The 14,940-nt window shown below is 43.8% G+C and overlaps 2 protein-coding genes across 3 annotated transcripts in view; one reads left to right on the plus strand and one right to left on the minus strand.

Annotated features, from left to right (window-relative positions):
- Tg (thyroglobulin) overlaps nucleotides 1-14,940 on the plus strand; it is a 178,488-nt gene that overhangs the window by 97,727 nt on the left and 65,821 nt on the right. The window contains exons 40-41 of the mRNA XM_034516550.2: nucleotides 368-527; nucleotides 5,651-5,853. Coding sequence (XP_034372441.2) covers nucleotides 368-527; nucleotides 5,651-5,853 — 363 coding nt within the window. The remainder of the gene's footprint in view (nucleotides 1-367; nucleotides 528-5,650; nucleotides 5,854-14,940) is intronic.
- Sla (Src like adaptor) overlaps nucleotides 11,542-14,940 on the minus strand; it is a 33,159-nt gene continuing 29,760 nt past the window's right edge. For both annotated transcript variants that reach the window (XM_034516554.2, XM_034516552.2), the window contains one exon: nucleotides 11,542-14,459. In XM_034516554.2, coding sequence (XP_034372445.1) covers nucleotides 14,246-14,459 — 214 coding nt within the window. In that variant the 3' untranslated portion in view covers nucleotides 11,542-14,245. The remainder of the gene's footprint in view (nucleotides 14,460-14,940) is intronic.

The raw sequence follows: 14,940 nt of genomic DNA on the forward strand, positions 1-14,940 counted from the left end.
AGTTCAAGATCAAAGGCCATGGGGATGCCCCTCTCCCTGTCACTTGTTAGGTAGCACTCGGCACGCTTCTCCCTTGTATATGCCTGTGTACAAATTCCTTCTTCTTAAATGGACACTGTTCTTATGGGATCAGAGTTCACATATAGAACCACAATCAGGTCTCCAAGTATGATGGCTTTCTGAGCTATGGGTTTAGGCATCAGTATATGAATTTGGAGGAAAAGTCATCCCCTTGGCTAGGGTTAAATGTGTACCAAGGCAGAGCCAGCAAGAAGACTAGTGTGGGCTCAGAGTCTGTTTTCAAGAATGGTGGTTGCCCCTCTTACAAGCTCAACTTCAACCTCTTCGCTTTCTCTAACCCCTTCAGGTCTCCAATGCCTCAGTTCTGGTGTTCTTCCACAATACCATGGAGATGGAAGGCAGTGGCGGGCAGCTGACCATTGATGGCTCCATCCTAGCTGCGGTTGGCAACATCATCGTAGTCACTGCTAACTACAGATTGGGGGTCTTCGGCTTCCTGAGTTCAGGTGAACTGTTGATGTGATGGGCAGGGCAATGAGCCTTCCATCACTATAAGAGATAACTAAGACCTTTTGCTTAAAAGAGGAAGTATTCTAGTTTCACTGTGAATTTTTGCTCCTAGTCATACCTTCTACTCCCAACCACTTAGGAAAAAGAGAGTCCTGGCCCAGGACAAATACCTTCTATGTTCCCTTATCTACCTACATAGACCTCTGTGATAGCAGCAGTGGACAGTGTTGGTCATCGGTGAAGAGGGTTGGGCATTGGAATCTGAAGATCTAAGGCCAGTACTGGCTCTCATGGTCAGTATGACCTTCGACCAACCTCCCTTTCTCAGTGTGTGAGATCCCTCTTCTTTAAATAGGAATAGCTTTCCTCAACTTTCAGAGCTAAGGAAGATAGTGCATTCAAGAGGTTTGTAAAGTCCTTGAGTATAGATGGGGGGGGGGGAACCTCATCACTGATTTTTAAGGATCTCCTTTTAGTCCCGGGAAGACAGGTAAAAGACAGGAGGACCAGAAAAAATGTGGGTGGGTGGGATGAGCCAGGGGGACCATTTGCTGTGAGGTCTTAAAAGACCCAGAAGAAGTCCTCGGCTGCCAGGCAGTGGTGGCGCACGCCTTTAATCCTAGCACTTGGGAGGCAGAGGCAGGCGGATTTCTGAGTTCGAGGCCAGCCTGGTCTACAGAGTGAGTTCCAGGACAGCCAGGACTACACAGAGAAACCCTGTCTCAAAAAAAACAAAAAACCAAAACAAAACAAAAAAAGAAAGAAAAAAAAAAGACGTGCTCGGCTGGCCTACTCGGCAGTCAGTAGTTAGTGCAGAGCATCTTATCTTGACAGGGATGCTACCAAAAGGCAGCTTTAGGTCTAGGCTTGGCGCAATAGGTTCAGCTGAGAGCCATGGGTGTGAATGGAGTCTTCTTTATTCTCCATCCTCTGACGGATGCTGGGTAGTGTGCGGAGCGAAGGTTGTATACAATATCGGATATTGTGCAAGTTTTTCTGCAATGCAGAGAATTGCTCAATTATTAACTTTCTCTTTTAAAAAGGAAAAATTCCTGTTGGGTTTCCTGTCCTCCAGTCAAACACAAACTGTTTCTCAGGAGCTTTAAGTGATATTCAGGGCTTAGCTGACTGAAGCTGGCCCCTGAGAGCTCTTTCCAGACATAGCTGACTTTGGCTTAAGACTTCACTAGACAGCAGAGTGACTTTCCATATGTCCTCTATCCTGGGGGGAATTAGGATTTCAGGGAGTGAAATCTTCTTTAGAATTCATACCCTTCTCAACGGGCAGACTCATTTTGACCTCTGAGGTAGGCATTTGAGGGAAAATCACTGAAGGTTCCAGAACACTCAGTCCTTTCTGACTTACATCAGTGCTACTAGATCATTTGGAGAGAAAAAAAAAAACTAAACTAAAAAGCTATCCATTGGAGGGAAAAAATTACACTTCAGAGGACTTCTGTTTACTAAACATTCTGACTGGATTTTCTCAGTCCTGAGGCAGCACTAATGCTTGTCTGCCATGCCATTTTCCAGGAGAAAAATCAAGGCTTAGAGAGGCCAAGTGCTCGCAGATCATCTACAGACAGTGGCAGACTAAGTTTTAACTTGGCTTTGCTACTCAGACAGCAGCAATGAGAAACTCTGGCTTCTTAGAATGGCTTCTCAGAGGTTTGGAAATTACTCTGGACACCTTGTTCATCATGCTTCCTCTTGTGCTGTCATTTAACCTGGAAGGCAATCCCTTGTACTTTATTCACTTGACCCTTGGTTGCAGGGTACCTCCCTCATCCCAGAGCTTCTGGGTCTGTTATATTTTGCTTCCCCTTAGATTTACCCAGGGAGAAGATTGCAGGTAGATAAGGGAAACCCATTTCCTCTACTTTGAATCCTATTGCCTTCTCTTCTGGCAAAGTACCAAGTCGGGGCCCTTGAATACTGAGTACAGGGAAGAGGGAGACAGGGTAGAAAATGGACCTCCAGGCCCTTGGTAGGATAGGAACAGAGCAGTTGTGCTCTGAACCAGGAGCCAGATGGAAGACCATCTGCCATAGTAACCACACACTGGCATGACCTCAGTCACCAGGCACTCTGGGCCTGTTAGAAGGTCTTGTATCTTCTCTAGTCAGTGAAACAGTCTCATAGTGTACAATGGGTATGCCCTCACTGCAGCTATGTCTGCTCTGAAGATAAAGTTGGCCCTGCTAAGAGCATCCTCTTGTGCTGTCATTTAACCTGGAAGATATTTTCTAGGTCTCAACATGTTCAACTGCATATCAGAACAAAAGCATAACTTTGATGCCTACTTCAGGGCAGTCCTGTTATAGACATTAAGTTGCTCATCAACAGGACTGAATGAAGCAGGTTCTGCAATCACCCTCTCTTTACACATGGAGAGAAGCAAAATGCATGGACACTAAGCAGTCTTCCCAGGGCCCCTGTTTGAGTCAAGTGTTAGAGTCAGAATTTCATCAAGGCCTGTGCCTTTCTACTTCCCACTGGAGTCCATGGACAAGACTCGGTCCTGTTGGGTCCCTCTGGAGTTGTTGAAGAAACAGATGAAAGCCATTCATGTAATAAAGGGACAGGTAGATATATACTGGGTGGTCCTGTCCAGAAGGCTGGGCACCTGGAAGTGTGAGCCAGAACAGGGAAAGAAGGCACAAACATAACAACAACATGATATCCAGAAAGTCTCCACTTGGCATTTGCCTCCCTCTGTGAGCCAGTTCTGGTGTGTGTGTGAGTGTGTGTGTGTGTGTGTGTGTGTGTGTGTGTGTGTGTGTGTACATGTATAGATGGATCAGGATCCTGAGTGCACAGTGCTACAAAGGAGCATCCCATGTGCTGAGCAGCACTGGGCCCTGCTGGAGCTGACTGACTGACTAGGAGGCGGGCCTTGAGAGCCTACAGTCAGGAGATTTGATGCCATGGCAATGAGTGGGTGAGGGTTCTGGAAATCACCACTTGCACTCTGTACTACTTGTCATAAAATTCTCAAAAGTGTTTATGGAGTTGGATTGACTTTTAAGACAAAGAGTTCTAATTGTGACTTAGGATTTCAGTTCCAACTCGATCTCACATTTGTTTCTTGCATCTAGACGATTTGTTATGCTTCAGACAAGTGAAGGCCAAGTTTGATGCAGACCCTTCACAGCACAGTGGCCGATTGCCTGCCTTTGTGTGCCTGTGGGGAATATGCACTGGGAGGTGTAGACACCAAAGAGTCTGTATATTGGGAAGTGTATGCACTGTAAGTTTGGGACCTGTGCCCTAGGGTTACCTTCTGCCCTTAGCAATTCCTGGCACAGTACCTGGCACAGAAGGAAGTCAGATTTATCCTTGTTTGATGAAGATCTTACTAAAGAACCCCAGTTCTTATTTCCCCAGAATCTAAAGACCTCCTAACATCGATATTAATCCTTATCACGAGGAGGGAAGCTGACACAGGCAGCAAGTGTCAGGAACGATCCTCTCACACTGTTCCTGGCAATGCAGGCTGTGGATGTCACTTCCTAGACCCACAGGCTTTGCTCTTACTCACTCAACACCCTGTTCTCCTGGACTCCCAGAGGTCCAGAGGAAACAAACACATTGATCTTGACAAATGGAACTCAGGAGCAATCCAGAAAAGGCCACACTGAGGGCAGTGTTTGCCAATAGCTTCACCAGACCCAGAACATGAAAAGCATTTTAAGAGAACAGAAAACTCCACAGCTGGAAGAGTAGTTTGTGTTATTTATGTACTCCGGGCTGCTGTTCTCTTCAGCTTTGCAAATATTGGCTCAGGCAATCAGCATGTAAGATTTTCCTACCTTTCCTACTTGAGAATATGGGGTCTTTCTGATACTTTCTTGTTCTACATGGAATCCCCTCAATCATATTCATACCTGTGATGTCTCATGAAGAACTTGAGCTTGAGGAAGATGTGGGCTGTGTGTATACCTGTATGCACGTGGTGATGGGTGTTGCAGAGTGCGTGTTCTTTCCTTTTCTCTTTGCTGTGACAATATATCTAACAAAAGTACCTTAAGAAAGCCAGAGTTTGCTCTGGCTCACTCTCACATTTTGAGAGTATAGCCCATCATCATGGCAAGAACTTAAGGTCGCTGATAACACTGTCCCTGCCCTCAGACACAGAGAAGTGAACACGGATGCTCTGATCATTTTCTCCTTTTCACTCAGCTCAAGAGCCCAGCTCTTGGGATGGCACCTTCCTCATTCAGTGTTGGTCCCCTCACCTCAACTAAGCCTGCCTAGAAACTTGCTCACAGTTGTACCCAGAGACTACTGTACTAGGTGATCCTAGGGCATGCCAAGCTGACAGCTTTTAAGAGCAGAGTCAGAGAAGCCAAGATCTGTGTGAACTCCGGATGATACCAGAGTGAAGCCGAGTGTTCACAGGCTGATACTGGAAGACCAAGTAGTGCAGTAAACCAACAGGGAGTCTCTGTTATTGCAACATGAAACAACCAAAGAACACTGTGGTGTCTGAAAAGAGCTAAGGAGATGTATATATTTTTGTTATTTTGTGTGTGTGTGTGTGTGTGTGTGTGTGTGTGTGTTATTTTATTTAACATGACATGCATCTTCAACAAGTAGTTATTAAATTCTGTGTTATAGGAAAGAGACATGGGTTCGGTGACACACTTCTAAAGCCACGGAAGATTAGGCACAAGAAAGACTGTTCTTCTTTGCATGTTCTGGTCTAGCCTCTGTATTATGAATTCAATTGTAGTGGGATCTAAGCCGTCAAGTGGAAATCATGGCCTTCTCTGGGCTGGAACTGAACATGTATAGCCTCTGCTCTGAGGCAGAGTGCTCATGTATACCACTCCTGCACACTGGCCTGTCCTCTAACAGATGGGAAAGCCATGGTTCAGAGAGCAGAGATGTGTCCAGTCTCCTGGCTAGTCAGTCCAAAGCTCGAAGACAAGTCAGATTAAGTTTGATTTCAAAGCCCAAGTCCTTCACAATATCCCCACCTGTGTTTATAGCTTGTGGTATTGACCAGGACAGGAGCTCAAATCCCCACAAGGAGCCTTGTTTCTGACATAGCACTGTGATTGTAACTTCTAAAGCTGTTAGGGCACACAGGCTAATGGCATCCCTCTTTTTGCAGGCTCTGATGAAGTACCTGGCAACTGGGGGCTGCTGGACCAAGTGGCAGCTCTAACCTGGGTACAGACCCACATTGGAGCATTTGGTGGGGACCCTCAACGTGTGACACTGGCAGCAGACCGTGGTGGGGCTGATGTGGCCAGCATACACCTTCTCATCAGCCAGCCTACCAGGCTCCAGCTCTTCAGGAAGGCTCTGCTTATGGTGAGTGGCATGGCTTGCTTTCAGTACGACTCAAAGATCTCCATGACTTTGGAGACTAACTGGCTGTAGTTGTTTTTCTCTCATTCCTCATGCTATTATTGCTCCTGCTCTGGCTATCACTCCAGGCATGTATGGTGCAGGAGGCTCACAGGTTTCCTGACTGCTTTCCTCTAGGGTGGAAGAGTCTACATGGGTGCATGTCCCTGTTCCCTGGAGTCTTTTGGGGGTTAAATGTTCTTGTCAATGAAGAGAACTCACTACTCAGGACTGTATCCAGTGGGTTGAGATGCCTGCTGAGTGGGAATGGTGCTGCTGCTGCTGCTGCTAATGGTTCACTGATTTAGATGGTGACAAGAAGGAAGAAATTATCTAATCGGATAAATCAGGAGCTATTCTGTCATGAATTAGCTTTTGCTTGTACAGAGAATCTGGCTGGTCTCAACACTGTGTTAGATGCTGGAGTGTCATGATAAATCAGACGCACCCCAACAGGAGGGTTGTAGGTTCCAGGGCAAGAAACACAACATACACAAGGTAGAGACTTTAGAGGATCACGAGACATTTGAAAAGAAGCCTGTGACACGGATAAGGATGATAACAGTGTGAAAGGTCCTGGACCTGCAGGGAATGTCTGAGTGAAAAGCTAAACGCTGTGGAAGCAGCAACCACAGTCAGAGCCTTAGTGACAGCGACAGTGTGCGGACAGTGTCCACAATGGTGCTTGACTGTTGTATAGCTTAGAGTTTGCCTCAGCACATGGAAACTACCAAGGGGTTTTGCTTGTGAATCTGTCCAATTATCTGCTTATCTCCTCTTATGCTCCTAGCCATTCTTAAGAGTTTGATCAGTGGCACTAAGGACATTCTAAAGCTAGGTCTTGTCAAGTAAGCTAAGCTGGACATTGGGACTCAGGGATGGAGCTGTTTCCTCCTCCTCAGTGCTGGGAGTATAAGCATATACTACTATATCCAATTTTTTACATGATTCAGATTTTATTGATTATTTAATACATGTTCTGAAGTGTGGGTGACCGTTATTCCTACGGTGGTGCAGAACTCCTTTTATCATCTCACATAGATACTCAGTACCCACTGATTGTGAGCCCTGTACTTGCTTCTCCACAAAACCACAGAAATTCTCTCTTCTCCTTCTGACTTTCTCTACTCTAGGACCTCATGCTGGTGAAAATATGGGGTGTTCATGATTTCTGTATTTCATGGAGCATACCATCTCTAAGGTCCACCAAGAATATAGTACATTTCATAAATATACTCTAGATATGAAAAATAATCCATAGTGGGGATAGACCAATGTGTGTATACATCTACCCATCTGTCAATGGACACTCATTATTTTCCTTTTGGCTACAGTACTTCTAGGAGGCTTTTAAAGAAGGCAGGAAACTGGCTTGAGATCCCATCCTGGAAAGCTCCCCTTAGAACTGAATAAGAAGAGAGTTTGAGACATGAGTATTTCAGGCATAGAAGTAGTGAGGCCTTCAGTGATCAAGGTATTGGGGAAATGTCTCAGTCAATGAACTTCAGAACATGTGTTTAAAAATCCATAAAATCTGGATCAGGTAAATAAGTTGGATATGATAGTACATGTTTATATTCCCAACACTGGGGAGGAAAAAACAGCTCCATCTCTGGATCTCACTGGCTAGCCTAGTTTACTTGGCAAAACCAAGCTAGTGTAATACCCTATGTCAAACAATTATAATACACAACAACAACTAATGGTTTGTGCTTAAGGACTGACATCCCTGGTTCTCCTCTGGCTTCCACATGTGCACGCACACAATTGTACCTACACATACAGTGACACACATGCATTCACCTGTACATGCATATGCACACACAGAAACAAGCGAAGATGAAGGACCACTTAAATTAAAACCTTGAGCATAATCCTGCATAGACCTGCTCTTGCCAGTAATTCTAAACCAGATAACTATACACTCCAGACTCATTTAGCTCTTCCGAGAGCCATACCTTTGATTATGAGGGAGGAAAATCTTGCTGTTTGGCCATAACTGGTGTTTGATGGTCTTGTCACTGTCCCTGTCACAGAGAAGAACCACTTGCCTCTCTGTTTCCTTCTTTGAGATGCAGGGAATTTTCCATTCCTTGGGCTTTTTCATACCTGTTCTATGGTTTTATTCGCAAAGAACACCCCCATCCTTTCCCCCTACCCATTCATCATTTAAAAATACCTTCCAGATTTTATCTCAGAACTAAACTTTTTCTATTGTGTCTGTTGCCCAAATATTTCCTGTACAACACCTGTCCTGATTTCCACAAGAAACTGATTATTTTCAGGGTCAAGTCAGCCTCTGTTCCATGTCCCATGTCTGGAGAAGAGTGGCTAGTGTGCCTTGCCCTCCATAGGCTCTGGGAGCCTGGCTCAGTACACCTAGCAGTAAGCAGGTGCTATGCAATGACACAGGCAGACAGTGTGCAAGTAAATAAGCAGGTAACCTAGTGTTCTCAGGGACCCAGGGATCCCTGTGAGCCAGATCCTTCCTGACATACTTTTCTTATGCTTCTTCCAGCTTGGTTTCATTTTGAAGTATATACAAGTGATGAGAGCCTGGAACATAAGTATCTTCCAGTACTTGATGTTAAATTCAGTCTTTTGTGCTCTAGGCTATTCTTCCCAGCCTCTGTCAACAACCAGACCCTTTTTAGGACCTAGAGATACTTGAATGCCTTCACTGGGCCCAGAAGGCAGACTTTTCTTTGTGGAGTTTTAAGTGTTTGGGGAATGTCAGAAACAAATGGCAGCGCATTTAAAAATAACCGCTCCGTCTGTTTTACACATTTGGAAGCAGCTTGTACAACTGCTCCCAGAAGTCCATGGGATCACGTGAGCTTATTTGGAACTGGGCAAATAGACATGCTTCAATAGATTCATGGCTCTTATAGTGCTCTTTACCAACAGATGTTTGGGGAAGGGGTGGGAGCTGCTGGCTTATTCCTAAGATCTAGTGCTCTCTGCAAACCCTGGTCTTGGGAGTGTTGACACATCCCTCCAGAGAAGCTGCTGTGCTGATAATTAATAGGCTATATTTAGTGTCCTGTACTTGACAACAGTTTCATTATCTTATCTTAGATGCCTCCCACTGACTGGCACAGGGGGACTTTTTACTTTCTAGCTGGAGGTAAGAATTCTGAGGCTTAGAGAATTTCAGCAACTTACCAAAGTACACATAGCAGAGAAGGGACTTCACAAGAAATAAAGACTTAAATCCAAGTCATCCATTATCTCTCATTATGACACTGTTCCTGTGGTAACAGAGTTTTCTCAGCATCTAAATGGGGTCACATATCCCTTTAATCCCAGCACTTGGGAGGCAGAGGCAGGTGGATCTCTGTGAATTTGAGGCCAGTGTGGTCTACAGAGTGAGTTCTAGGATAACCAGGGCTACACAGTAAAAGGCTGTCTCAAAAACAAACAAACCAACCAACAAACAAGATGTACTAAAAAGTGGTCAAACTAAGACTAGGTAGGCCTAGATAATGATCCTTGGGCAAAACCTTATATATTTTTTTTTTTGCATAAAATCCGTATGTTTAATTCTACTGCCCAATATATTAAGAATCTGTTGTGGCATAAGGCTTCGAAGGCCAGAGGGGGTGTTGGAACCCCTAGAACTAGAGTTACAGATAACTGTGAGCCAGGGCATAAGTGCTAAAAATGGATCCCAGGTTCTTTGGAAGAGCAGCCAGTGGCTCTAACCACTGAGCAATCTCTCCAGCCTCTTGCCTGACTTTACATTGTTATTTTCCTAACAAGTGTGAGTCACATTCTATCATATCCAAATATGTCCATTCTTTCTGGATTTTAATTATCTTACCAGGTTCTTAGCACTCAGCATCACTTCTGGGTTTTAGTCCACAACCAATACCCAGGAGGGTGAGAGGATTCTGACATGGTCACATGGTCTCACAGACTGTTGCCTTTGGTTGATGCTTGTCCCACAGTGGGACTGTTCTCTTCCAGTTGTTCTTGTTCTAAATGATATGGCCAATCTTAAGCATAGATATTTCTCGGCAGACTTTAAAATGACTTTATTGTCTTGTTCTAATAATTTTCCTGGGAATTTAAGTATAATTTCATAGAATTTAATCTATTGATTTTAGGGGTAGATCTACATCAATGTAATGTCTAGTATTGGTCCATGAATTAGGCTGATAACAGAATGGTGAATACAATATTTGAATGTCCTTAGATTTTTTTTCCATAGGGTTTTGGATAATTTTTCTATGGAAGTCTGTGTAATCATGAGTTGAGACCCTTAACGTGCCATAATTTGGTTGCTGTGTGAATGGCATATTAGTTTTTATGGTGTTTTCCAGTTGGTTGATACTTGTGTTCAGGAACAAGCTGATTCAGAAAGATTCCTACCTCTATCATTAATTTGAATGTCTTGCCTGCTGGGTGTATACACTAGCTTAGTTCTGTACTCTTGGAGCAAACAATGTCTCAGATGGAGTGACGTAGAGACCCAGCAACAAAACAGCCCGGAGGACAAAGCCAATATCTTCTATTTTCAGAGCATTTTATGAGAAGCTGAGTGTCTGTGATAGTCTGAATGAAAATGCCCTCCATAGACTCACACAGAGTGGCATTATTTGAAAGGATTAGGAGGTGTAGCTCTGTTGAAGATATGGTCTTTTTGGAGAAAGTGTGTCACTGAGGGTGGGCTTTGAGGTTTCAGAAGTGAGCCAAGGCTCACTCTCTCTTCCTTCTGCCTGTGGTTCTAGATATAGAATTCTCAGTTCCTCTCCAACACCATGTCTGCTTGCATGCTCCCATGCTTCCCACTATGATGATAAACAACAAACCTCTGAACTGTAAGCCAGCCCCAGTTATATGCTTCCATTTATAAGAGTTGACATGGTCATGGTACTTCTTCACAGCAATAGAAACCTTAATTAGGATAGTGTTTGTATTATACTCAGGGCAGTGGTTTCTTATAGAAGCTTCTCTACCACCCCAACATGAACTAATCCTCATCAGTAGGGCTGAGTTCAAGTAGTGGATGCTGTGGATATCAGAGGGATGGAGTGAAAAGAAGGACCCTGTTGGTCCATAGCTTGTATTAAAGGTCCTCAGTAGATGTTACCCTCAAGACTCACTGAACTCATCTTTATTCTCCATCTTTCTTGATTGTGTTGGCTAAGGATTTGCCTATTCATCTCATTCGTTACATGTTACCTATTAAACTTCTCTGTAAAATCTACATTATGCCATTATATTTAAAAGTAAATCTCTGACACCTACTCTGTGCTTTACTGTGCCTGTGGATTGTGTCGCCTTCTCTGAGCTCTTCAGTCCGAAGCTGAGTTCATTGTGTCTCAGTCTTTGCTTCTGAGATGCACTGTACTTGCAGCACCGAGATCCCCTCTTGCTATTTTATTAGCAGCACTTCACATTTTGAAATGTGAACAATGTTGGTTTCTCCAAGCTCCTCATTTTCCGAACACTGTTTCTCTTTACTCAAGAATTCTTCAAGAATTTAGATTCATGGGAATTTTTTTTCTCACCTCTTTCATGGTGGCCCACAATGCACCTTTAATGATTGTTTAATATAGTGAGGGGAAAAAAGGTAGCATTTTCAGGATGTAAGCTGTCTGCCTTCTTCCTAGACTGCTTTTTCTGTAAGAAGTATTATGTAATCGATTCTCATCTTATATTTTATTTTGCTTCAACGTGTAGCAAAAATTTTCCTTGAACTCATTTCTCTCCATGAAAATATTTCCACAAATTCATTGGTATCACCTGAATCCCATGATAGAGAATGTCTCATAAATGAACCTGTGTTTTCCTCCACAGATTTTTTTCTAGATGGGGATACACCATCCACAGCCTCCCTTCCAAGTAGAGTGTGGGCCTGGGACTGCACTGTCTACTTTTTGGGGGTACTTTCTTTATTTTTAGGCTCTACACCCTTAGAACTAGGTCCCAAAATGATGCTGGACTTTTCAACATTCACCTTGCACCTAGCATCCAGGACCTAGTGCACAGTTATCACTCTTCTACTTACATCCTTCCCAAAGCTGCTTTCCTCCCATAGCCAGGCTAAGCTCTATCCCTTCAGGGATTCTAGACTCTTCCCTCTGAATGATGCTTTAATTGTTGTAGACCCTCAGGCTCAGCCATGCAGCCCTTTGATCTCTTGGAGGCTTTAAGCCTACAGAACCCACCTGCTGACCTGTGGCCTGAACTGTGCTTCCTAAATATTTGTGTAGTTAGCTGTTGCTTCTGCCTCAGCATCCATCTAAAGAGTCATAGCTACACAGAAGATGCTATTTTCTGCACACCTCTCTTCCTCAGAAAGTGCATCTTTGTTAATGGCATCCTGCTCTGGGGCACTGGAGACCTCCACAACCACAAGCCTCGAGCAGTTAAGTTGAATAGGTATCCAGGTAACATTTGTGCAAAGAAATTCTTAGGAGACTGAATAGCTCAAATACCACAAATAATGTGAAGATAATTGTCATGGTGATCTCTAGAAGTCCACTCTCCCTCTTGATCCCTCCCATCTCACAGGAAGTGAGATGCGGATCCCAAGCCAGAACAGTATCTCTTGCTGACCATTGTGTGTGTGTCTTTCTGGTTGACCTGTTCATTCAAAACCCATAGCTATAAACTCCTGAGAGACATTTTCATGCTTCTTAACCCATAGGTCACTCGCCCAAGGTTAAATAAGTATTAGTTTTACTTTAATCAAGAATAAATACATGATTTGGCAAAGTGTAATGCTTGCTACTTAGAAGTACCCCCAAGTGCTACTCAAAGTTCCAATCACATTGACCACAACAGAAAACAGCACCGAAGATAGTGAACAGACACACATCGGGAGCCAGAGATCATGGCCTCATAGCAGAAGTCGCTGACCTTGTGTGACATTTGTTTCTCACACACTGAGCAGTATTTTTGAAATAGCCTTTGGAAAAGACCTGGAAGATCACCAGTGCCTCTAGGTGTAAAAACACCAGATCTGATGATATGTCATATCATGTCAAGGCATATGCTTGTGCCATCTGCAGGCTGAGCCCAGATATATGGAATGCATATAATGGATGACAAATCCCACATGTATTTCTCTCATCAAGCATCCTTGTGATAAAAAGAGAAGAATAAGCCATGGCTATCCTGACTCACATTCCAGCAAGATATAGGTGTGAGACAGGATGGAGGCTTCTCTTCCCTGAATGCCCTGTGGATTTTCTCTCACCTCTCACAATCATATATGGCAGCATTCAGCTTCTCCAGCCCCCCTTTCCCAGAAAGGGGCATTCTTATTCATGCAGATGCTAATCCTTCTTATAGGAAAATATACAGGATAAATTATTTCTCTAAAGCCAACCAGCTTCCTTAAAAAAATGAAACAAAACAGCAGCAAACAAACAAACACCTAAGAATTCTGATCTACTTCGTCCAACAAGCCTTGTATCCCTTGTAGATCCATGGGAATAAGAACACCTGGGTAACCTTCACTTGTCCTCAGCCCATTGTATGTGAGGGTTCCTCTTGTTTCATATTCAGGGTTACATATTGTTGTTCTTCTTATCTCTGTGCTCCAGCTGGAACTCCAGTATTAAGGAATTCCATTTATACCTTGTTTATTCCCATTTGACCTCAGGACAGTATTTCACCCAGGCATCTTCTGATTGGCATGAGGAATGGGGGTTCTAGAGTATAGAACCACAGCAGCTGGATGAGTCAAGGCTGTCGATCTGAAAAGTTTTTGCAGTAGAGCAGCCTCCTCCCTCTTCTGTTTGGCCCCTCACTACCTTATAATCTCCTGTGTCTTAGCATGACCATCTACTCCTGCCCACGTGACTTCCATACCTCTGAATGCTGAAGATTCCACTAGGCTCAGAGCTCTAAGCCCTTCTGAATACTGTTTAGTGTCACTGTTCCTTTAGAAACAGAAGAGACATAGCCCAAAGGTCTCATTGGACCTATAAAGGTAGTTTTGTTCAAGGTAGAGGTCATTCTGGAGATCTAAGAAGGCCATCTTCCCCATGTTCTTTCTCAGATGGATGCTCTCCACAGGGTCTTGGAGAAAGACATTTAGACTGCGAGCTGGAGTCAGTCTCCAAGTACTCTTGCAAGAGTGTTCTGTTATACATACACACACTCATATACACACAGTTCTCTGAAGCACTGCCACATTTCATCATGATTCAAACATGATGTGGCTCCTCAATACTGATCAGACAACAGGGAAGAGTTCCTCTGATCAGTATGTAAAGGCAGTCTCTGTGTGATTTCCCTTGATTCCTGGAAGACCTGAGGTAACCAAGGAGGAACTCTGGCCTCCTTAAGTTCCCAGATGACAGTCAAAGCCTTCATCTTTTGTGCACCAGCCAGGGCATTAATCTTCAAAGTACTGGGGTGCTGAAAAAAAGGAACTCTTGCGTTTGCTGCCAGTGTACATTAAGGAGAGACTCTTCTTCTTCCGGTCAAAGGAACTGTTGTCATCACTTGTCAGGGACAGGTAAGATGCAATGCTTTCCCGAAGACCATAGCTGAAAAGGGATTCATCCACTCTACGTGGGTTCTCTGCTCCCTCTGGACCTTCTTGCAATCTGTGCGTTAAAAGATTCAGAGAAAGAAAGTGGAAGAAGAGAGGGATGTTGGACAGAGTAGGTGATGGAGACAAAGAATGTGGAAAGATGGGAAAGACAGAAGAGGAAGAAGGGGAGGACAGAGGAGAGGAAGTTAGGTTTATGCTAGCTGGTTTTAATTTCATTTCTTGCATTTATGGGCTGTATGATTTTGAAGCCACTGTTTCTTCGTGTGGCTTAAACTTTCCATGATAAAACTTAATGATACTCTTTATGGTATTTATAAGAAATGACTGTTTCATTCCCGTCTCAGGAAATTCTTATCTCTGACTTGCTTTAAATTAATGCATGAGGTACCTGGATCTGTGACCAATTAATGAGATACCCACTGATTACATCCCACACATACACACCTGGAAACTCAATAGCTCTTGATGAAGTAAATAGAAAAACTAGTGGAAGTATTTTTTTCTTTCTCAGAGAGAATGAGTTACCTTAAGAT

The sequence above is a fragment of the Arvicanthis niloticus genome, chromosome 13 (genome assembly GCF_011762505.2).
Source record: "Arvicanthis niloticus isolate mArvNil1 chromosome 13, mArvNil1.pat.X, whole genome shotgun sequence".
Taxonomy (NCBI): Eukaryota; Metazoa; Chordata; class Mammalia; order Rodentia; family Muridae; genus Arvicanthis; species Arvicanthis niloticus.